The 25,210-nt window shown below is 45.2% G+C and overlaps 1 protein-coding gene across 1 annotated transcript in view; it reads left to right on the top strand.

Moving 5' to 3' along the window:
- The window catches only part of LOC138258999 (contactin-3-like), a 1,120,386-nt gene that overhangs the window by 834,908 nt on the left and 260,268 nt on the right, over positions 1-25,210 (top strand). The window contains exon 9 of the mRNA XM_069206372.1: positions 4,879-5,015. Coding sequence (XP_069062473.1) covers positions 4,879-5,015 — 137 coding nt within the window. The remainder of the gene's footprint in view (positions 1-4,878; positions 5,016-25,210) is intronic.

The following is a 25,210-nucleotide window of genomic DNA, read 5'->3' on the forward strand; positions in this document are numbered from 1 at the left end:
TCACACCTGTTTTCTTTGGAAAAATTTGAGGTATCCACGTTGTATTTGGGGGCTTTTCCTGTCACGGGCACGAGGCTTACCCACACAAGTGAGGTACAATTTGTATAGGGAAGTTTGCAGCTCCTCTCAGATTTCAGAACTTTGCAGCACTGAAATCTGAGGGAAAACTGTTTTTGCCAAATTTTGAGGTTTGCAAAGGATCCTGGATAACAGAACCTGGTGAGAGCCACACAAGTCACTCCATCCTGGATTCCCCCAGGTTTGGTAGGTTTTTTCTAGGTGCCGGCTGAGGTAGAGGCTACAATCCACAGCTAGGCACTTTCCAAAAAACACATATGATTTCAATGTAAAAATGTGATGTGTCCATGTTGCGTTTCCTGTCGCAGGCATTAGGCCTACCCACGCAAGTGAGGTACCATTTGTATCGGAAGACGTAGGGGAATACAAAATAGCAGAACAAGTTTTATTAACCCTTGTTTTTCTCTATATTTTTCCCCTCCAAATGTAAGACAGTGTGTAAAAAAAGACGTCTAGTTTAGAAATGCCCTGTAATTCACATGCTTGTATGGGCACCCCAGAATTCAGAGATGTGCAAATAACCACTGCTTCTCAACACCCTATCTTGTGCCCATTTTGGAAATACAAAGGTTTCCTAGATACCTATTTTTCACTCTTTATATTTCACCAAAAAATTGCTATACACCCGGTATACAATGAAAACCCATTGCAAGGTGCAGCTCCTTTATTGGCTCTGGGTACCTAGAGCTCTTGATGAACCTATAAGCCTTATATATCTCCACAACCAGAAGAGACCAGCAGATGTAACAGTATATTACTTTTGAAAATATGAAATTGCAGGAAAAGGTTGCAGATTAAAACGTTGAGAAAAATGGCAGTTTTTTAACCTCAATTTCAATATTATTTTTTATTTCAGCTGTTATTTTCTTTAGGAAAACCTTGTAGGATCTATACAAATGACCACCTACTGAATTCAGAAATTTCATAAATGTTTAGCTGTCCTGGATCCAGCATTGGTTTCACACCCATTTCTGTCACTAACTGGAAGGAGGCTAAAAGCACAAACAATAGTAAAAATGGGAAATGTCCCAGTAAAATGCCAAAATTGTGTTGAAAAATGTGGTTTTCTGTTTCAAGTCTGCCAGTTCCTGAAAGCTAGGAAGATGGTGATTGTAGCACTGCAAACACTTTGTTGATGCCATTTTCAGGGGAAAAAACATGTGTTTTCTTCTGCAGCCCTTTTTCCCCATTTTTCTGAAGAAAAAAAACATCTTATCTGTATCTTGGCTAATTTCTTGGTCTCCTCCAGGGAAACCCACAAACACTGTGGGCCTTATTTATACTTTTTGGTGCAAAACTGCACTGAGGCAGTTTTGCCCCAAAAAGTTTTGCACCGGCTTGCACCATTTTTTAGCACCAGCTGGGCACCATATTTATGGAATGGTGCAAGCCGGTGCAAAGGGTAGGCTAGCTTAAAAAAAAATGACGTTAGGCAGTTTTGAGTCAAAATAAATGATTCTGACCAGATTAACATAATTTTTTGATGCTAAGGGGCATATTTATACTCTGTTTGCACTGAATTAGTGTCATTTTTTTTTACTCTAATTCAGTGCAAAACTAACTCCATATTTATACTTTGGTGCTAGACCCGTCTAGCACCAAATTTATGGAGTTAAAGTCATTTTTTGGAAGTGGAAACCTACCTTGCCTTAATGAGATGCAAGGTAGGCGTTCCCGTGCAAAAAAATGACTCTATGGCCTTAACACCATGGCCCGTATTTATACTCCGTTTGCGCCGAATTTGCGTTGTTTTTTTCGACGCAAATTCGACGCAAAACCAACGCCAACTAACGCCATATTTATACTATGGCGTTAGACGCTTCGGGCGCCAAAGTGCCCGGAGTGTGCGTCATTTTTTAGCGTGAACCCCTTCCTTGCGTTAATGAGATGCAAGGGAGGCGTTCCCGTCTTAAAAAATGACTCCCAGGCCTTTACGTGGTATTTATACTCCCGGGCAAAAATGACGCCCGGAAGTGGGCGTGGCCAAAAACGGCGCATTTGCGCCGCTTTTTAACGCCTGGGTCAGGGATGGCGTTAAGGGACAAGTGGGCTCAAAATGAGCCCACAGTGCCCTCCCCTGCCCCCAGGGACCCCCCCTGCCCACCCCAGGAGGACACCCAAGGATGGAGGGACCCACCCCAGGGACATTCCGGTAAGTTCAGGTAAGTATTATTTTTTATATTTTTGTTTTATTTTTTGGGTGGCATAGGGGGGCCTGATTTGTGCCCCCCTACATGCCACTATGCCCAATGACCATGCCCAGGGGACATAAGTCCCCTGGGCATGGCCATTGGGCAAGGGGGCATGACTCCTATCTTTACAATGATAGGAGTCATGTTGATGGGGGATGGGCGTCGAAAAAAAATGGCGCAAGTCGGGTTACGACGATTTTTTCGACGTAACCTGACTTGCCCCATTTTAAGACGCCCATACGCCATTTTCCCCCTACGCCGGCGCTGTCTGGTGTACGTGGTTTTTTTCCACGCACACCAGGCAGCGCCGGTCCGCTTGCGCCGGCTAACGCCATTCCATAAATACGGCGCCCGCATGGCGCTTCAGAATGGCGTTAGACGGCGCAAAATTTTTTGACGCTAAACTGCGTTAGCGCAGTTTAGCGTCAAAAAGTATAAATATGGGCCCATATTTATACTCCCATGTAAAAATGGTGCAAGGGAGGGAAGAGGGGTCAAAAAATGGGGCAAAGTTTGCTTTGCCCCATTTTTTAAGACCTGGGTCAGGGCAGGTGTTAGGGGACCTGTGGCCCTATTTCCATGGTGGAACACCATGGAATAAGCCCAGAGGTGCCCTCCCTAGGCCCTAGGGGCACCCCCACCCACACTAGAGGGACTGCGAGGATGGGGGACCCCATCCCAGGTAAGTACAGGTAAGTGCATTTTATTTTTGAAAGTGCCATAGGGGGCCCTGAAATGGGCCCCCATACATGGCACTGGGTGCAATGGCCATGCCCAGGGGAACCCTGTCCTCTGTGCTGGCCACTGGGGTGGTGGACATGACTCCTGCCTTTTCTAAGGCAGGAGTCATGTGGCATGGTAGGTTTAGCACCATAAAATGATGCTAATCTGGTTAGAGTCATTTTTTTTTTACTCTAACCTGCCTAAAGCCATTTTTTGGTGCTAAACCCTCTTCTTCCATACTGCCAGCCCCACCCGACTAAAGTCATTTTTTAAAACTCTAGCCTACCCTTTGCACCGGCTTGCACCATTCCATAAATATGGTGCCCGGCTGGTGCACAGAAATGGTGCAAGCCGGTGCTAAACTTTTTGGTGCAAAACTGAGTAAGTGCAGTTTTGCAGCAAAAAGTATAAATAAGGGCCAATATTTTGTAAGTTTGCGCCACTTTTGTGTCATAAAATGACGTTAATGCGGTGCAAAAAAAGTTTAAATCAGGGCCTTGGTGCTAGATGGGTCTAGCACCAAAGTATAAATATGGAGTTAGTTTTGCACCGAATTAGAGTTAAAAAAAATTACACTAATTCGGTGCAAACAGAGTATAAATATGCCGCAGAGTATAAATATGCCCCTAAATATGGCGTTAAGGCCATAGAGTCATTTTTTGCACAGGAACGCCTACCTTGCATCTCATTGAGGCAAAGTAGGTCTCCACTTTCAAAAAATGACTTTAACTCCATAAATTTGGTGCTAGAGGGATCTAGCACCAAAGTATAAATATGGAGTTAGTTTTGCACCGAATTAGAGTAAAAAAAAATGACACTAATTCGGTGCAAACAGAGTATAAATATGCCCCTGTGTACCTTTAGAATCCTTAGGATGTTGGAAAAAAAGGACGCACATTTGGCATGGATAGCTTATGTGGACAAAAAGCTAAGAAGGCCTAAGCGCAAACTACCCCAAATAGACAAAAAAGGGCTCCGAACTGTAGGGGAAGGTTGGGGGGCAGCAGCTAATGGGTTATGGAAGGATGTTTGTTGTCTATTTGCAGTTGGATGTATTTCGGAAACTGGCAAACATTTCAGATGGCTATATTAGTGATGTGTGAAATGTTCCTGAGTGGCATCAAATTAAAAAAAAAAACTTTGAAATGTCTTTTCACTAATTTGAAAATTGGTCCATTTTTAAAAAAAAGATTTTCACGGTTTCCCAATTTTTATGGGATTATGTACTAACAGGGATTCTACTTGACAAGGTATGCTGCCGACAAAAGGCAACCGTTTAGTAGCTAGAGCAATGATTTAGCTGTTCTGTAAAAGTTAATACAACGTTTTCGTTTTTTGTTAAGTCAAACTATTTTTAAAACAATTGCTAGACTGTTTCAAGGGCTGTATAGCTTCTAAGCGTGGCCCTCTATGTGCAGATATTCACATCCATGGCATGGGTAGTTTTCATTGCTAATACAACATATGGAAACATTATATTAAACTCACCTCCGAAACCCTGTATGTCGTCTAGATGCATGTTAAGTTATTAGAATGTTTGATATTATATGGTTTGATTTACAAAATGTTTAATGACACACGTTTATGAAACTGGTCATGTGATTATGTCAATAAATTCGCCCATAGATTCAATAAAAACAATAATGTAATCTTATGTATCTAAAAAGTGCATGACAGGTCTGTACTCTGAATTCCTTGTTTAAAAAAATTATTTCTTTGAAGGGTGTGTTAATTTGAGGGAATCTGCGTTTGGGTTTTTCTTTTTCTTTGTTACTGTATAAAATTAATCGATATTTAATTTGTTACACTATTTATGCTTCCTTACTGAATCTACTTTGTTTTAAGCGATGTTGTGAATACATGTTTAATATTATATTTTATGCAGCAAAACCCCACTGGCTGCAGACAATAAAAAATGTGGAAGCTGCAATTGAGGGGCGACTTTTCTGGGAATGCAGAGCCAGCGGCAAACCAAAACCGTCATACAGATGGCTGAAAAATGGGGAACAGTCCACAGGAGAGGTAGAATCACACATTACTACACTATTGGGCATATCAGTTAAATCTGTAATGCTAAATATGTGCCCTGGATGGTGTTGCATTTAAGCGTCGCAAATATAATCTTACAAAATCAGCAAAACACGTTTCAGTAAGGGATACCAAAATTTGACTTAAGTGAAATGTTTGTATTTTTCCACAGACTGTGAAAAACACTACTAAAAGTGATAATTTATATATATATATATATATATATATATATATATATATATATATATACTTGAATACTTGAAATAACGCTAAGTATAACTGCTGAATTTCTATCGTTTTGTGTAAGTAAATTCAGAACCTAACTTAAACTTCCCTGTAACCTTTGGTTGTTAAAGTGAATTTCAAAGACTTCTGTAATTATATTTCCTACTAAGGTAAATGACTGTTAGTGGATCTCTAAGTGAGTGTATGACTGTCAGTGCGTCCGTTATTGGGTACATAAGTGTCTGTGTGGGTCTGTGAGTGGGTGTGTCAGAGTGTGAGTGGGTCTGTGAATGGGTGTGTGTGTCTGAATGGGTTTTCGAGTGGGTGTATGAGTGTCTGAGTGGGTATTTGAGTGGGTGTATGAGTGTCACTGTGTCTGTGGATGGTTGCATGAGTGTGGCAGTGGGTCGGTGAGTGGATGTATGAGTGACTGAGTGGGTCCCTGAGTGGATGTACAAGTGTCTGTCTGGGTCTGTGAGTGGATGTGTAAATGTCTGAGTGGGTTTGACAGTGTGTGTATATGTATAAGAATGAGTATGTGAATATATTTGTTTTATATATTTTTTATCAGCAGGGTTCACAACTCTATTGTGGTGTTACATCGGGGGCCACGCTGTGCATCATGATGGATTCATGACTCCACGCTGTTGGTCAAAAAAAGAGCGCTTGAAACCTTTTAAAACTAATAAAGCATCCCTCAGGCACCAATGAACAATCCCCATGGAGTCAGAGTACCTCTACTCTGTCCCCTTCTATTGTTTTCTGCCTCAACTTCCATCCCCCTGGACCGTGGCCTGGTTTACAAAATGGCAACTTTCTGCACAGATTGCGGTCAGCAAACCACACTACTGCTTCTGGCACTCAGAGTTGTGACGCGCCACGCAGAAGTCGCAACATATCCACTTGCCTAAATATACAAATTTGTTTTTCACTTCATTACAAGAAAACCACTGAACGAATTCACACCGAATCAGAAAAACGGTTGCTTTCTGGACAAAGTTGGCGTAAGTCCATCCAGTGATTTGGATGCTAACACTGTTCAAAATCCCTATGGAAAAATGAGAGGGAAAAAAAAAAAAAAATTGTGAAGATTCGTCAACCAGCGCCAATGACTTAGGCAAGTAAAACAATGTTTTTTCTGTAAAAACTAGGTCCTAACTATAACTACATAGTGGTGATCGCCATTAGGTAATATATTTATAGATGTATTCACTTAAAAAACATAGGTTACAGGGATGTTACAGTTAGGTTTTGAATTTAATCCAGAGAAACTATACCTTGTGGCCTAAGGTAACTGTAACTTGTGCCCCCACCATGCACAGTTGTTTCTTCAACAATTTAACTTCTAATGTCGATATTTGATATTTTTATTGTCATTATAAAAGTCATGAGTGCTGTAATATCTGGGGTAATTAGCAGTTCTTAGCGAGGGCCCCAGTTATAGTTACATTAGACTGCAAGTTATAGTTACTTGAAATAACTCGAACTATAACTCTAACTATAACTGCTGAATTTTTCTGATTTTGTGCGAATAAACCTTTGGTTTCTTAAAGTGAATTTCTAAGGTTTTTTTAAAAGTCTATTTCCTAACTATAACGTCCCTGTAACCTTTGTGTTTTTCAGTGAATTTCTGTTTTTTTTTAACGTAAAGTAATTTTCATTACTATACGTTAATTCAATCACAGCTGTGCATGCCCCTTGGGCTGTGCGTGGCAGGGGCCAACCCCCTATAACCATCCAACCCCGACCGAGTCCCAAAAACAATTACAAATAAAGCAAAGGGCAGTCTCCTGTGCTTGTTTTTCATTCAGCCCCAAGGTGGGCCAGGTTTCAGGGGCATTCCTTTGTGTAACATTTTGTGAGGTGAAGCACGCAGCCCTGCTCCTCACACTTCAGTGTGCCCCATTGACCACCACTTCAACAATGCTTTAATTATAAATAGGAGGAGGGCCACACAGAACTCGTTCCTTATGCTTAGAAGAGCCCCAGTGACCACCAAATCCCCAGGGCTTTCACAGTAGATAGGAAAGCTTGTCATTATCCCTTTTAACCACTATAAGTATGCAAAATGTCCTAGAAGTCCAGCCTAGTTGGCCCGCCACATATACATTGGTGGTATTCAAATATTTCCTGCCTTTTCCCAGGATGATGGACAACTTTTCAAACGGCCCCCCAGAACATTTCCCACCGATGTTTGAGACGCGTTCTTGATGCAGAGGAATAGAAGCATGTCTCCACCAAAACAAAGAAGCACTGATTACATTTAATGAAGAGAAGGTAACCTTGTTTAATGCAGATTCAACTCTCTGTAGATGCATCATCTTTTCTACATGAGAGTTCATGTTATTGAAGATTTCTGTATGAAGACACTCAAGGAACAATGACATTGACACCATTACAGACATACAAGGTTACTTGAGACAATACCTCATGGTCCATTACACATCTGCAGTGTAGGAGATGCACTATACATTTACCCAATGAGGTAGCACTTACTAATTATCCAGTAAAAAGTACTCCAGTTGGGCAGACATTTTGCACAAAAACTGGGGCCTTTTCTTGGATAAATAATCAGGTAAGAATGTATTCTGGCACAGATGCTGATTAGAAAACTCACAAATATAAATAAAGGCTCAGATGAATCTCTCTTTCTGTAAAGTACAGATCATCATAACTTCTTGCACTTGGCCATGGCAAAGCACTTGTGTTGTCTCTGACGTTCCACCTTGAAAATAGGTGCTTGCATCGCTTTTCTTTGAGTGGAATATCTTATGTAGTGACTGTGACAAGTGTTTTTTTTCTTGTCATCTGTTGAAAACAGAGCATGTCAGTATCTCTTTTAACTACTATGAGTATACAAATACACAAGATGACCTAGAAGCCCCATCACTTTGTCTGAAGGCCATGTATGGCACAAGGTTGGATGCCTATTGAGAGGGTTGGCCACAGGACCTGAATGCAGGGCCTGGCCTTCCGGACAAGCCTGCAGCCAACCCCTGCGGGATTGGCAACAGGCATGGCTGTAGGCCAGGCCCTTGGCCTTCCCCTGCAGAATACAGCCTTAAAAAACATAGAAATGTACGGAAAAATGCCAAAGGTTACTGGGATGTTATGCTTAGGAATTAGCATTTTAAAAAAACCCATAGAAATTCACTGAAAAAACAAAGATTACAGAGAGTTTACAGTTAGGTTCTGAATTTACACACACAAAACCATTGAAATTCAGCTGTTAGAGTTCTTACCAAATAACTATAACTTGTGCCCTAAGATAACTATAATTTGCACCCTCACCATGCACAGTTAATTATCCCATATATTACATCATTCATGACATCTTCTATGGCATCATTGATAATATCACTGAAACATTTGCAAAAACCATTACTGATGAGAAAACTGTGCATGGCAGGGGAAGATTGCAACAGGCAGCACACATAAAAGAGGAAGTAATGACGAGAAATAAAAGATGCTTCCCCTCATTAAGCCTCTCCTGGGAAAGCATATATTTTTTGGCTCAATCCCAGGTTCACCAGGTCCACAAAATTTAGAAATGCATAAAAAACCATGGGAGTTGCATGGGAACACCCACGCAACATCCATGGAACACTTTCCCAGGGCAGAGTAAGATAATGCAGAAATTTGCTCTGCGTTGCCTTAGTACATATTTATGGAGCCTCTAGGGCCATGCAAAGTGGCCTTATGTGGCTTCATAGGTCTGACTTCAGGTTTGTATCACTCTTGAACCACATTGAGTTATGCAAGCCACTTCATAAATAGGTCCCTTAGGACCAAATAGATGAATTTTTTTGTGGTTGCAAACAGCCCGATTGCAAAAGCAGAAAATCATTTTGGGGTGTACAAATGCTATTTTGCAGTTACTGAATTGCAAAATAGGCTTGCGATGAGGTATGGGGAAGGGACGTGCTAAAGGCATTCCTACCTAATAGCGACTCACAGTGGGAAGGATGAATGTTTTGCAAAACATTCACAGCTTACCGCCAACTTCAAGTTGGTGGTAACTGATTGATAGAAGGAAAGAGGTCCCCAAGGGACCCCTTTCCCTTTGTGAACGTGGGTGCAAACAGCTTTTGAGAGCAGGCAGTAGTCCCAGGGACAAATGGAAAGACATTTTTTTCTTTTTGAAACACATACCGTTTTCCTTTGAGTAAAACAGGCTGCATTTAAAAGAAATGCAATCACAGGCATGGCGCTCTGCTGACCCAAGCAGGCCACTATCCCTGTGATTATGGGCATTCCCAATGGGTCGCAAATTGTGATCTATGCCATGAATATTGATGAGGTAGGTCCACTTGCGACCCACTGGGATTTGCAAAATATGTCTGAGACACATTGGTATATCACAGTTTGCAATTTCCTAATTGTGAATCATAATGATTCACAATTAGAAAATTGCAAACAGATTTCTGGGTACCTCTGGCCCTTAGGGCCAGATGTAGGTACCAAAAAATTTGCGACTCGCAATTTGCGAGCATGTGCGACTCGCAATTTGCGTGTCGCTAATAGGAATGCAGGTACAATTTCCGGGGACAAATTGCGACTCGCACCCGGAGTCGCAACGCAGATAGCGAGTCCACTGTCTGCGAGGTCGCTTTTTGCGACCGTGCAAAAACGGACACGCAATTTGCGAGTGGGTGTCGCAAATTGCGATTTTCGTGAAAATTGATTGCAGGTGCTGCAGAACACTCCAGAAACCACTCCAGAGCACTCTGGAAACACTTCCTGGCACATGATGATGACATCACAGCCAGGAAGTTTACAAATACACCTGGGAGGAGGCAGGACCACACCCTTTTTAACAGCAGAACAGCAAACAGAGCGACAGCAACAATGGCTGACACTCCCAGAAATAGGAAATTGAAATTTACTGAGAAGGAGCTGGAGGTGCTGACAGAGGAATGCTGTCAGCACTATGATGAGCTATTTGGGAAGGCAGCCCTCAATGTGCCAGACTCTACTAAAAAAAGAATTTGGTTGGATATTCAGGAGAAGGTGAACTCCCTGGGGGTCAGCCACAGGAGTGTGGATGAGATAAAGAAGAGGTGGTATGACCTCCGCTCCCGGACCAAGGAGAGGGTGGCAGAAAGGCTCCGGGAGATGAGAGGCACAGGAGGGGGACCATCATCCATACCACCACCCACACCCCTGGAGGAAAGGGTGGCGGAGACCCTGGAGCAGGAGGCTGTAACAGGATTCGGAGATCTGGACACCTCTGAGCCCAGAACATCAACCGGGGAGTACCATGTGATATGCCTGTACCCCCATCAATGCCATACCCCCACCCACCATGTACACAGGGGCATGCACAACCAAGATAGCTCAATTTCAGAGTAGCAGATACCAGCATGGTGCATTATGGGCAATGTAGTCAAGTAGGCAGTCAATAGGCAAATGTTTATTAGGAAGTGTGCAACAGATAGTAGACACTGACAGTCTGTTCCCCATGTCCCACAGGTCTCCCACAAGACCCCACCACCAGCCACAGCAGCCAGGTGCCAACAGTCAGCCAGCCCCATGAGGAAATCACAGGAGCAGCCACCACTCCCACCTACATCACCAACACCATCCCCTTGATGACACCTGCTGCAACAGTGGTTCCGGAGGCTGCACCAGCAACAGCCGGGAGTGCCATGGCACATCTCACAGGGCATCCACTGCTGCGCAGGCGACGCAGGTTGAGGAGAGCAGGGCTGCAGTCAGAGTCAGGGTGTCCATCCACCAGCATGACAGAGGCACAACTGCTACGTGGTCAGCACCTGCAGAACCAAATGTTAGGGAGGATTAGTGGGGTTCTGCACCGCTTTGTAAGGAGCAATGAGAACAGCATGCAGCAGCTCCATGCACAACTGGACGTCATAGGCAACAACACTGGGGACCTAGCCCTGTCCATGCGGGAACTGGTGGCTGGTCTGCTGTCACAGAGCGAGGGTGCGCGGCGCAGGGACCGCCAGCTGCTCCAGAGGCTGGACAGGATGGCCGCCTCAATTTGCAGACTGGCAGTCAACACCACTGGGCTGTCAAGAAGAACAGTCGGCCTCCAGGTGGAAATGGGCCACTTTGCAGGTGATGTGGCAAGAGGACTGGGCCGGATCACCCATGTGATCGACCTCATGGAGGCACGGCATGTGTCCAGGGGTACAGGGGACACCCCACAGGATAGCGAAGAGGGCTCCACTGTGAGCAGTGTCTCTGCTGGTGACACCAGGGTGCTCCGGAGTGGGAGTACGAGGCAGAGCACTGCTGAGCAACCTGGGACCAGCCAGGCTGGCAGAGGCCGCCGTAGCCAATAAACTAAACACTGTACCTGATGTTGGGGCACATGATGGCAATGTGCCCCATGCCAGGTTGGCTTTCTGGACTCCCTGAACAGTTTGTCATTGTAAATAGTTCAATTTCTGCACATATTAAATAATTTTTTGTTCCACTTAACAAATGGAGTAATAGGTGAGTATGGTTGAAGTTGACACGTACCTTCCAAAGTATTGTGTTGCGATGTGTTGCCGTCTCAGTCTGCCTTGATTTGCACTGCTCCGATCCCCATGATGGCGATGTGGTTGCTCTTGCTCTTCATCCTCAGAATCCGGGTCTGCAGGGGTGAGAGGTAGCCCACGTCGGGTGGCAACGTTGTGCAGGATAGCGCATGCAACAACAATTTTGAATGCTGTAATGGGGGTATACTGGAGGGCACCTCCACTTCGGTGGAGGCATCTGAACCGTGCTTTCAGCAATCCAAAGTTGCGTTCAATCAGGTTCCTGGTCCTCTTATGTGCAGTGTTGTATCGTCTCTCACATTCATTGCTGGGTGTTAAGTACGGAGTCATTATCCATGGCCGTTGTGCATATGCACTGTCACCTGTTGGGCACAAACAGTACACTGTTAGAAAGTCCTGGTTGGTGTGCACATTGATCTGTGTGTATGTCTACAAGGTGTGTGCAGCTCTACCTAGGAGGTATCCGTCTCCAAACTCCCCACGTTCCAGCCGTTGGTGTATCCCACTGTGCCTAAAAATGTAGGAGTCATGAGTACTGCCTGGAAATTTCGCTACAATGTCAGTGATGACATAATGGGCGTCACAAACAACCTGAATATTGAGTGAGTGGGTACACTTTCTATTGCGGAACAGATATTCCAGGTTTGCAGGAGGGCATATTTGAATATGTGTCCCATCTACACACCCTATGACATGGGGAAAGTTGGCAATCCGGTAAAAGTCCAACTTGGTGCTGTTAATTTCTGCCTCATTCCTGGGTAGGTATATGTAGTGAGACATGTGTGTGAGTATGGCATCTAGGAATGCCCTGAGGAACCTTGATAGTGCACTTTGAGATACCCCACCTGCCACAGCAATGACCCCCTGGTAGCTCCCCGAGGCCAAGAGGTGCAGTGAGCATAGCACTTGCACATGCGTAGGGATGGCGCAGCCGCGCAACGTCTGGCGTTCTAGCTGTGGTTTGAGTAATTCAATTAATTCTAGTATAGCTGCGCTGCTCAGTCTGTATTTGTCATAGATTTCTTCCTCAGTTTGCTGAAAAAGAGTCTGCCTTGTTCTGTAAATCTTCTCCTGTCTCTGGCTCCTCCTCCTCCTCTGCTGAGCTGCGTGGACTCTTCTCCTCACTGCTATCAGGTATATCTCCGCCATCTTGAGTAACCCAAATGCCTTATGGGTCTCCTTTTATACTTTGGTAATGATTACCACCTGCTCTGAGTTAGTGGTAAATGGGACATGCAAACTGGGCTTTTTGCGACTAGTCGCAATTTGCGAGTTGCAATTGCATATGGTTTGTGACTCGCAAATTGCGACTTCCTATTTGCGGGTCGCAAAATGGGGTCGCAAATTTTGCGAGTCGGTAACGGCTCGCATCGCTTTTTGAGAGTCGGTAATGGGATTTTTGCATCCCATTTCCGATTTTGAGGAGTCGCAAATAGCGATTCGAGCCATTTGCGACTCGCAAACGTTTGCTACATCTGGCCCTTAGTCTCTTATCTGCAAACATTTGGAGTACTTACAATCAGATCTGTGTATCTTTGCCAACGACCCCCCTGAACATTATATGATAGAGGTGGGTGAGACCCCGGAGGCTTGAAGCAAATTCCTGGCTTTGTCTTGACCCAAAGTTCTTTTGGATCCTTAAGCCCATAATAAGCTAGGGCTTTAAGTGGTTACTGACTGCCAATCAAGTGCTAACCAGATGGGTCAAAAATCCAAAGCATTAACGATGAAAAGTCAAAGAGAAACAGAGAGTGATATACCCATATAATTGCTGAATTGCTCAATGTGAACCCACATATCCTGGGAGAAATCCTGACTTCCCTGTTTGTAAAAATTGTGTTCCTAGGCACTTGTTTTATTTTACCTTGTCTCCTTTTTATTCATTATCACACAGCACTGCAAAGACACGCACTCAGTATGTGCAGTGTACAAAAAAAACTCTTCTGTTTGACTTAATAGACTATGTTATTCTAAGTAAAACAAAAATCTAGACTATATAGAGCTGAGTAAGGCAATGTGTTTCACTACAACATGGTTCAATAGTGGCATTGCTGTCAGAGATGAAAAATGGCATGAATGTCCCTAAATTTATGTTTGAAAACTAATGCCACTTAATGCAGTGATATGATCTGATTTACCAAAGTGAAACATTTCCCCATGTTGAAGACATGCACTTTTTTAATTTTGAATAAACTGTACCGTATTTTTACATGTTTGTTTGACAATGTCTTTAAACATGAAGGGGTTTCTAAAAATAAATAGTGGAGGTCCTTCTGCTACTTTTTTCCTTTTCTTTAGTTAATGTGTAAATAAGTGCTTGCCAGTTTGTTAGTGTAGAATCAAATAAATAGATGGCAGGTGTTGCATTCACCAGAGGGACACATTTAAGAAACAGGAAGGCTGCAAGTGGCTCCCAGTTGGTACAATGAATATCCCTCACGTACCCTTTATAAAATACTACAAAAATATTTAAGTCTACATAAATAACACTTTTAGAAATGATTATTAGCTTTTTGGGTCCCTAAATTGAAACAACAAGGACATCAAAATCAATTGCTGTACTTTATACTCCCACTGGTACAGTATGGCCAGTCGTCATACACTTTCTGACCACAGACATACAGTACAAAAAGAATGAAAAATGCGATTGTTATTTTGTGAAAGGATTTTTTGATACAGAAATGGATACTTAGGGAATGTCTTGCTTTCACAAGTATAGGTAAAACAAGCTATGTTTGGGAGCCACACGTGGGAAAAGGAGTTCTCTTGTTTTAGACAACAGGTTGTATCTAAGATAGCAACTGAGATAGTATTCCCCTTCTGTTCATGGTAGGGTTTAGCTTGGTGAACTGATTATTGAAGCGAGAAGAAGAGGTCCAGATAACGGACACAGCAGTTAGGTGCAAACGTGTAATAAACTTAACCTGAGATAATTATGTGGAGTGCTCAGCATGTTAGGTATAGTATGATACACAATTTCAATTCGTCCATGAACAGTGAATATTGAATGAAGTAGAAAGCAATGACTTACTTCAAAGCACATTAGGCAAATGTATTCATTTTAGTGAAGAAAAAGACCCCAAAACACCAAGACATTAGTAGGGGAAACTGGAGATGTGTGTTTTTTGTAAGTTATAAATAAAAATCACACCAAAAAGAGTTATATGCCAACCACAGTCATCTGGTTGCACTTGACTGGGACCTAGTTGCAATTTAGGGCCAACCATGAAGGAGCATGGGTTAAAAACAGAAACTAGGTTCCTCCTTGTTAGACGTTTTACTTCTGACTTAGGGTCTGATTATGAGTTTGGAGGTCTTAAGACCGCCGTACCCGTGGTGGCAGTCCAACTGCCCCATCCTTGGTGGTCCAACCACCAGATTTGGATACTGGCGGTTGGACTGTCACAAGACCACCGCCACTGCCAGAATTTTGGGTCCCCACTGGTTGCCAGTGGTGAAAACCGCTGTCAAGCACAGCAGTGCTGATGTCGGCATTGCCATGCTGATGGGGACTTGCCTTTACGCTGGCCTTTTCATGGCCGGGACACTGGCATGAAAAAGCTGGCAGAACGGCAGAGACAGGGCCACAGTGAGACTACTGCACCCCCATGCCCATGTCATGGGCAGATTTGAGGCTCTCCTGTCAGCACATTCAGAATGCATACTGTCTGCAATGGCAACAATGCACATTCTGACTGTGCTGGCAGCACAGAGAGTGCAGCGGCATTGGCCTTGGCTCTCCCTTAGAGTCGACGCCAATGCCGCTGCACTGTCTCTGCTGTCCGGCCTGGAGAGAAAATCATAATACAGCGGTGAGGAGGCTGCCAGCTTAGTGGCGTCCTCCCCACTGCCGTACCGGCAGTCCAGCAGTTGGACTTCCAAAGTCAAATTCAGGCCCTTGGTCTCTGAAATGGTACTCAAAAATCTTCAGCAGGATAAGGCAGCAGGCTGTGACTGAAAAGGGGGTCCATGAGGCTGGATAGCCAATTGATGAGGTCCCAATGAAGCCTTTAACTTTGGTGGTAAAGCTCCAAAAGTGAGAAATTGAAAATTCACACCCAACGGGGTGAATGAGCTCTCAAAGTATATAATAGATAATTGGGTGCTGATGGAAGATCCATGAATGGTGGTGAGAATAATGAGAGGAACTTCTAACTATATATATCTAGGAAAATAAGGGCAAGGTAGAGGAGACAACACAAAAGAACTAGAAAGAACTAGCAAAGACCCTGTTGCATGTTTAGAGGCTTCTGGTGTGACACCCTCCTCTCGAGAGGGCCTTCCCATTCCTAGGCTGTCTCTAGTAACCGCAGATAATGTCCTGAGCCCAGAAGCAATTTGAATAGGTCCCTTGGTAAGGTAGGGAAAAAGTGGAAAATATGTTTTACTATTCCAGCCTCTTGGAGTGTTGGGTGAGCTTTACATAGAGGCCAACTGGTCTTGGTAACATGTAATGACCTCAAGAAGCATTGCTCTGGGATTGTTGGCAGGTAGAACAGGATGCACTGCACAACAGAACTAAGCATGGGAATTTTCTTAGGGTCGATTATGCCTCTTCACCAATCAGCATCCAGTGACTACTAGAAGAAAGGCTTCTATCATACAGCCCGAGAATACAATGAGTAGATGCATGACTAGAAGGGCTTTTTTTCAAAACAGCAAAAAAAACTTTAGGAACTAGGACTGGTGATAGGTCCACAGCTGAAGAGAGAGGTTGAGCCTGTCACCCACTTCTAATACCAAGGAAAATATTCTTAGATATTTAGGAACTTTAGAATTAACCAGAAGAAAAATAATCAGCAACCTTAGATGATTAGGAAAATTGAGTTTTCCACCTATAATGCAACTGACCCTTCAATTGCCCTTTTAGCCTGTAGCACAGTTGTTGCTAACTATGTTTTAGCTTTGTGTCAGTAGTGGCCTCTAGTGGCTGCTTTTGGAAATATTTGTGGACTATAATTGATGTTTACAACCCTTTGTCTCCTAAGGATACCTTTTGACATTTTCTTCAAATATTTAAAGCTCCTTATTCAAATTGTGTTTTAGTAAATGCATTTTTCTTCTCTGTGCAATCTCGGTTTGGGAATTGAGTTCTTGCACTTAAGGCTTTGTTGTGTGGCTTAAATACTTTACATACAATTTATGAGGGCAAAGACTGTTCCTCAGCTATCAGATTAAACCCAGTTTTACTCACTTAAATAGTATTTACCTAAAGAGATACTGATTCATTAACTTTATTGGCGTTCATAACATGTCCTCCCTGGTTACCAATCTAGTGTCCCAAACAAATCAAGGAAGCCATTTTTGAAGAACCTTTCACTGAAACATCTGCAAATCACAATGAAAACCTTATTCACAAAAGAAGTATAATTAAGAGAATCCAGTAGCAATGACTGCAGATAAAAATGAAGGAGGGTATCTTGTTTTTTGATTGACCCTTTACCAACAACCCTAGAGAATTTGCTTTAATTTGATTCCAGGCAGATGCTATGGAACGTTAGACATAGTTTACAATGTACCCCTGTTTAAGTGACCTGAACTCCACAAAGTCATGCAAATGTAATTAGGTTCACATTCTCAACATCCATCAGCACGACCCTGGTCATTTCAAAGTTACCCACAAATATATAGAAAAATGTTCAGTACTATGTCCTCCAGTCTCAGGCGTACATAAAGCCCTTTGATGAGGTGCTTTATTCTAAGGGCCATAACTCAAAGCACTATTATCTCAGTGGTACCTAATCCCAATTACAGCCAGTCAGCAAGTACTAGGTACATTTGCCATGCTTGTCTAAAATGTCTCTATCTCAAACCTACTTGGATTATTTGCTGTTTATTTAGTACCCTGGGGCTTCCGGCTGTATTGAGTCTTTAGTTTTTATATGAGTAATAGCAAAACAGGTGTTGACTGATTTCACTGCATTGATCACACCAGATATTCTCTTCATATGAAATATGAGATACATTTTCATGTGGGCTAAATTCAATGAATTGTGCACTTCCTGATGAGCATTAATTAAGGAGTCGAATTAAAAAATATAATTGTTAGAAGTGAATAATGAACTTGAGGGATATGGTAGCAATGATTAAATAAAGCAGTGGTTCTAACAAAGGACTGTACAAAGCCATATTTTGTAATGTAATTGTGAGAAACTGGGGCTGATTGCAGAGGCCCCCTAACTTTTTGCCCCCATTTTCCACTTTATGCTGGTGTTTTCCTGACTCTGATGGTGCCCTGGGTACTGCTAACCAGTCCCAGGGCCTGTGCTCTGTGTAAAATGGATATGCAAATTAGGCTAATTATAATTGGCTAAGTTAACCTACCTATAAGTCCCTAGTATATAGTAGGGCATGTAGGTTTAGGGACCACAGCATAGGTGGTGCACACCTAGGTGCATTGCTGAGGTGCCCAGTGTCATTTTAAAAGCAAGCCTGCCTTGCTGGCTGCTTTTAAATTAAAGTTATATGCAAATTCGACTTTGGACTCCAAGAAGGGGGGGTCAGGTCCCAAAAAACCTAAGGAGGGAGGTGGTAAGCCCACCACAGAGACTCCCTCTGTACCCCAGAACCCTAAGAAGGAGGAGAGTAAATCCCACTCCCACTCTGACGTGCAGAGACAGGGAGACCCAGGGTTAAAAAAACTCTTGGACAGTAGGGCTTGCTTTGACTGTCAGCAGACAGGTCACTTCAGAGGAGATGCAGCCTGTCCAAAGAAGGTGGTTAGCACTGGGCTGTCCAGTGTAGCCATAGAGGAGGATTCCTCAGATGATGAAGTCCTCCTAGCATTGAGCTGGGAGACAGGACCAGATGGTAAGCTGGTGATCCCTGAGGGTGGGAGTAGGCACTTCCACCACATTCAAGTGAATGGGATCCCTACCACTGGCCTGAGAGACACCGGTGCCAGTCACACTATAGTGAGTGACCGGTTAGTGACCCCAGACATGTATGTCCCAGGAAAGACAAAGAAAGTCAGGATAGCCACAGGGGAGGTCACCTCCAAACCTGTAGCCATAGTGCCCCTAGAGAGGGAGGGTATCCTTGACTGGATTAAGGTGGTAGTCAGTGCTGACCTTCCCCTAGATTGTATCCTGGGCAATGACCTCCCAGAGGTGAGTCTGGTCACAGATGGGGTGGTCGCCCACGGCGCCCCCCCAACCCAAAGTCCTGGGGAGTCAGTCCCTACAGTTAGGAGACAGGGGTCCCCAAGAAAAGGAAAGAAGAAAAGGAAGGGTAGGCCACTCTTAAAGAGAGTTCCAGGGAGCCAAGGGCCTTCTGCCCCAGTAGGGGGGGAGCCCAGAGTTGGCACTGGTGAGGCCTCACCTGACCCCAAGGAAGTCCTGAGTAGTCAGGCAGCTGTCCAGATGCAAGGTGTTGCCCCTGCACTGACAGAAGGGAGAGTGGAAGGAGGGTGTCTGCCACAGGAGGTGGTAGCCCCCCACTCTAGACAGCAAGAGGGGTGCCAGGACCCCAAAGATGCCCCTAAAGCAGCTCAGCCACCTGTCAGTGGAGAGCTTAGGGTGTGGTTCTGGGTACTGACAGCTGTCAGTAGCCTCTGCTGGGTGCTAGCCTTCCTGGCAGCACTGTACTTGGCCTGGGAGGCAGACCCCAGGGCCAATAGCAAAGTAGGCCCCCTGACCCTGTTGGTCATGGTGGGGTTGCTCAAGTGTTGGGTGACCTCTTTGGGTAAGCTAGGTGTTGCCCTAGCAAAGTTAGGAGTAGGGGAGGTGGGCACCTCACTACCCAAGTTGGCAGAGAGAGAGGAGGAAGACCCCCCTAGAGGGAAGTTTCAGTTTGGGTTGGGTCCTTTTACTGTTGGGATGGCTTCACTACCCAGAGGGAGTGACCCTGACAGGAGGATATAAGGCAGAGTAGGCCCTGCAAAGGGACAGCCAGTTTTCTTCACTGTCTTCCTCGCCTAACAAGCCAGGAAGACTCTCCCAGGGTTGGGCTGAGTCTCCTGGGCGAGTGGGCTGGGGGGGGGTTGTGTGAGAAACTGGGGATGATTGCAGAGGCCCCCTAACTTTTTGCCCCCATTTTCCACTTTATGCTGGTGTTTTCCTGACTCTGATGGTGCCCTGGGTACTGCTAACCAGTCCCAGGGCCTGTGCTCTGTGTAAAATGGATATGCAAATTAGGCTAATTATAATTGGCTAAGTTAACCTACCTATAAGTCCCTAGTATATAGTAGGGCATGTAGGTTTAGGGACCACAGCATAGGTGGTGCACACCTAGGTGCATTGCTGAGGTGCCCAGTGTCATTTTAAAAGCAAGCCTGCCTTGCTGGCTGCTTTTAAATTAAAGTTATATGCAAATTCGACTTTGGAATTAAAGGTACTTCCAAAGTCTTCAACTACCTTATTTTTACATATAAGTCACCCCTAAGGTGTGCCCTATGTGCCCCTAGGGCTGGGTGCCATGTAACTATAAGCAGGGACTTTATAAACATAGATTTATAAGCCCTGGTGAGGTAAAAACAGCCAAATTCGTTTTTCCCTCATTGAAGTAAATGGCCTTCATAGGCTAGAATGGGCAGACTTTATTTTAAATTTTAAAGTCCCCTTAAATGTTACATACCAAGAATTTGGTATCAAATTGATTGTTATAATAAATCCCCCAACTTCCAGTTGTTGGATTTAATATAACTAGTGCAGGTAAAAAGTTTAGACTTTACCTAAAAAGTTGCCAATTTCAGCTCTGCATTGTTTTTGCTGCTGTGCTCTGATTGGCCAGCCTGCAGCAGCTTCTGCCAGGCTACTTTAATGAGGTGTGAAGTGGCCTGACTTCACACAAAGAAATGTGCTTGGGGGAGAGAATCTCCCCTCAGCAGATGGTGAGGCAGGAAGGGGGAGGGCTGCCAAACTGGTCTTCAAAGGCAGAGAAGGACATCTGGAGCACCCAGCAACACCCCCACATCCTGCAACCCCAGACAGCTAGGTGCCCCCTTGATTAGATTAGGAGAGGGCAGGAGAGGGGTGTGTTTATGATTTTTAGCCACACCAGTGGGTGGGCTCAGCCAGATCTCTCCTCCAAAAATCAGATTCATCCATTTTGGATTTTTAGAGACTGTTGCCTTCTGGGATGGATTTTTGCCACACTTCCCAGGAAGTGGTCATCACAGGGGGACGACCCTGTCCCTGATTGGAGAACCAGGGCCCCCCTGCTTTTCACCCAGGAGCAAGGATAAAACTGGCAGACGTGCACCCACGCCTCAGATCCCCTCCAGAAATCAACAAGAAAGGAACTAAAGAAGAAGAAGGACTGCCCTGCTGGACCCCTGGCCTGCACCTGGACCCTGCACTCAGAAGGACTGCACCAGCTGGACACTTGGGCTTCACCACAAGAAGGACTTTGCCTGGCTTCAACTGGTTCAAGGAGGGACTCCCTGTTTGCTACAGGTGAAAAATTGCTAACCAGAGTCCCCTGCACCAACTCCTGAAGAAAGCGACCAGCTGACCACTGTCCAGTGGCCAAAAAGGAGTTTGCGCCAGGTGCATTCTGGGAGTTGAAGTCCGCACTTCCCAAGGACCATCACAGAACTTCTGGACCCTTGGGGTGAGCTGTGGACCCCAAAAGAACCTTAAAAGAACATCTGGGTGAAGCCCCAGAAGTTTGGAAAAGATTGGAGAAATTTTGGAAAAAAGCTCCATAAAGTGACCGACCCGACGCGGAAATTCTAGCCGGCTTGCCTCAACCGCGACCCGGCCTGACTTCGTGGTTCGTCCCGGTAAAGAAAAACATCCAAAAAAGAGACTAAGTCCGAACGTAAAAAGTTGACCGGGACCTTCCAGCCATCGTATCCGAGAAGGGCTCCACGGACGTCGGATCAAGATCCAGGTTTACCCCGGTCGAAGGATTTTCATCTCGAAAAAACGACTAAGTCCGAAGGTAAAAATCACCACCGAGGAAACCGACTTCGCGTATCCGGACAAGGGCTCCAGGAGGTCGGATGCAACTGGCAGGTTCGTCCCGGTGAAGAAAAACGTCAAAATAAAGACTAAGTCAGAAGGTAACTTTTTAACCGAGGCTTCCCGCGACCTGTAGCCGAGCAGGGCTCCATCGCGGTCGGCCTGAAAGTTTGACTTTGTCCCGGTCCTGGTGCAACCAGATGACCCGATTGGCGCTTTTTGTTTCTATGCGCTAGAAAATAATAATACTTTAAAAATTCATATCTCCGGTTCCCCTGAACCGATTTTAATCGTTTTTGTGTCATTTTAAAGATAAAAATATAAGCTATTTTTATAAATTGGTTTTGGATTTTTAAACTGTTTCCTGTGTTTTATTTAATTACTGTTGTGTGATATTTGAATGCTTTACACTTTGTCTCCTAAGTTAAGCCTTGACGCTCGATGCCAAGCTACCAAGGGTAGAGCTGGGATTAATTTACTGAGACCTAACTGTACTTTTGTGGAGGTTTGTGGCTTGTTGCTAGATGTAGGTACCTACCTGCCCTACCAATAACCCATTTTCCAACATAATTGGAAGCAGCGACGGGATCCTGTACTTGTGTTCAATATCACGTTACAGTTTTAGATAAAACAAATTAAAAATCCTTTAAATTGTCCTAGTGCAAAAATTGTTTTTAATTTTTAATTTTAATTTTTTTTAAATTAATTTGGATTAATTTCAATTATTGAATTTTTGTAATTTTTCTAAATTCTTGTTTCCAATTTTTGCAAAAAGTTTTTGTTGACACAAAACTAGGGAACCATGGAGCTTGATCTGGCTAGCCTACCCACACTGACAGTAGTCCAGCTTAGGGGGTTGTGTATTGAGAGGGGGTTGCCTTCAACCCCTGATCTCAGGAAGCAAATCCTGATTAAATCCCTGACAGCATGGGCTGAGGCCCAAGAGGTAGAGACAGAGGAAGCTCCAGAGGGGGAAGAAAAAGAGGAAGATGCTAACTCTAACCACTCAGGGGAGGGAAGGCATCAGACCCCAAGTGAGGAAGAGGAGGAACGGTCCTCACTGGATACAGTCACTAGGGGCAGACCCAAAGCTAGTGGTAGGAAGAGGGTCCTTTCAGGAGGAGAGAACCCATCCATCAGGGAAAGAGAGCTGGAAGCCCAGCTAGCCTACATAGCTTTGGAAGCAGAGAAGCTGGCCCTAGAAAAGAAAAAGTGGGCATACAAAGAGAAAAGAGATGGAAGCAGCGATAAAGAAGCTGAGGTGTCCATGGGTGGGGGAGTTTGCCCCAGATTACCCAAGGGGGTGGTTCCTGCTTATGTAGAGGGGGATGACATAGATAAGTGGCTAGGGGCCTTTGAGAGGGCACTCCAAATGAGAAGGGTTAGGCCTCAATACTGGGGTTCCCTTTTGTGGGAGTTGGTCCCCAACTCAGGGAGGGATAGGCTTCTGACCTTAAGGGGGGAGGAGGCAGATTCATACCCTAGTATGAAGAGGTGCTTAGTCAAGAAGTTTGGTCTGACCCCAGAGCAATATAGAATGAAGTTCAGGGACACCCAGAAGGTCAGTACCCAGTCTTGGGTTGACTTTGTGGACACCTCACTAAAGGCACTAGAGGGCTGGATTATTGGCAACAAAGTAAATACTTATGAGGGGTTATACAATCTGATCATGAGAGAGCACATCTTGACCAATTGTATCCAAGAAAGGTTATGCCAGCATCTAGTGGACTCTAAGCAGACCAACCCTAGAGAGCTAGGGGAGGCAGCTGATGAGTGGTTGAGAACCAGGGTGGTTGTCAAGTCCCAGGGGGGAGACTCCAAGAAGGGGGGGTCAGGTCCCCAAAAACCTAAGGAGGGAGGTGGTAAGCCCACCACAGAGACTCCCTCTGTACCCCAGAACCCTAAGAAGGAGGAGAGTAAATCCCACTCCCACTCTGACGTGCAGAGACAGGGAGACCCAGGGTTAAAAAAACTCTTGGACAGTAGGGCTTGCTTTGACTGTCAGCAGACAGGTCACTTCAGAGGAGATGCAGCCTGTCCAAAGAAGGTGGTTAGCACTGGGCTGTCCAGTGTAGCCATAGAGGAGGATTCCTCAGATGATGAAGTCCTCCTAGCATTGAGCTGGGAGACAGGACCAGATGGTAAGCTGGTGATCCCTGAGGGTGGGAGTAGGCACTTCCACCACATTCAAGTGAATGGGATCCCTACCACTGGCCTGAGAGACACCGGTGCCAGTCACACTATAGTGAGTGACCGGTTAGTGACCCCAGACATGTATGTCCCAGGAAAGACAAAGAAAGTCAGGATAGCCACAGGGGAGGTCACCTCCAAACCTGTAGCCATAGTGCCCCTAGAGAGGGAGGGTATCCTTGACTGGATTAAGGTGGTAGTCAGTGCTGACCTTCCCCTAGATTGTATCCTGGGCAATGACCTCCCAGAGGTGAGTCTGGTCACAGATGGGGTGGTCGCCCACGGCGCCCCCCCAACCCAAAGTCCTGGGGAGTCAGTCCCTACAGTTAGGAGACAGGGGTCCCCAAGAAAAGGAAAGAAGAAAAGGAAGGGTAGGCCACTCTTAAAGAGAGTTCCAGGGAGCCAAGGGCCTTCTGCCCCAGTAGGGGGGGAGCCCAGAGTTGGCACTGGTGAGGCCTCACCTGACCCCAAGGAAGTCCTGAGTAGTCAGGCAGCTGTCCAGATGCAAGGTGTTGCCCCTGCACTGACAGAAGGGAGAGTGGAAGGAGGGTGTCTGCCACAGGAGGTGGTAGCCCCCCACTCTAGACAGCAAGAGGGGTGCCAGGACCCCAAAGATGCCCCTAAAGCAGCTCAGCCACCTGTCAGTGGAGAGCTTAGGGTGTGGTTCTGGGTACTGACAGCTGTCAGTAGCCTCTGCTGGGTGCTAGCCTTCCTGGCAGCACTGTACTTGGCCTGGGAGGCAGACCCCAGGGCCAATAGCAAAGTAGGCCCCCTGACCCTGTTGGTCATGGTGGGGTTGCTCAAGTGTTGGGTGACCTCTTTGGGTAAGCTAGGTGTTGCCCTAGCAAAGTTAGGAGTAGGGGAGGTGGGCACCTCACTACCCAAGTTGGCAGAGAGAGAGGAGGAAGACCCCCCTAGAGGGAAGTTTCAGTTTGGGTTGGGTCCTTTTACTGTTGGGATGGCTTCACTACCCAGAGGGAGTGACCCTGACAGGAGGATATAAGGCAGAGTAGGCCCTGCAAAGGGACAGCCAGTTTTCTTCACTGTCTTCCTCGCCTAACAAGCCAGGAAGACTCTCCCAGGGTTGGGCTGAGTCTCCTGGGCGAGTGGGCTGGGGGGGGGTTGTGTGAGAAACTGGGGATGATTGCAGAGGCCCCCTAACTTTTTGCCCCCATTTTCCACTTTATGCTGGTGTTTTCCTGACTCTGATGGTGCCCTGGGTACTGCTAACCAGTCCCAGGGCCTGTGCTCTGTGTAAAATGGATATGCAAATTAGGCTAATTATAATTGGCTAAGTTAACCTACCTATAAGTCCCTAGTATATAGTAGGGCATGTAGGTTTAGGGACCACAGCATAGGT

The sequence above is a fragment of the Pleurodeles waltl genome, chromosome 9 (genome assembly GCF_031143425.1).
Source record: "Pleurodeles waltl isolate 20211129_DDA chromosome 9, aPleWal1.hap1.20221129, whole genome shotgun sequence".
Taxonomy (NCBI): Eukaryota; Metazoa; Chordata; class Amphibia; order Caudata; family Salamandridae; genus Pleurodeles; species Pleurodeles waltl.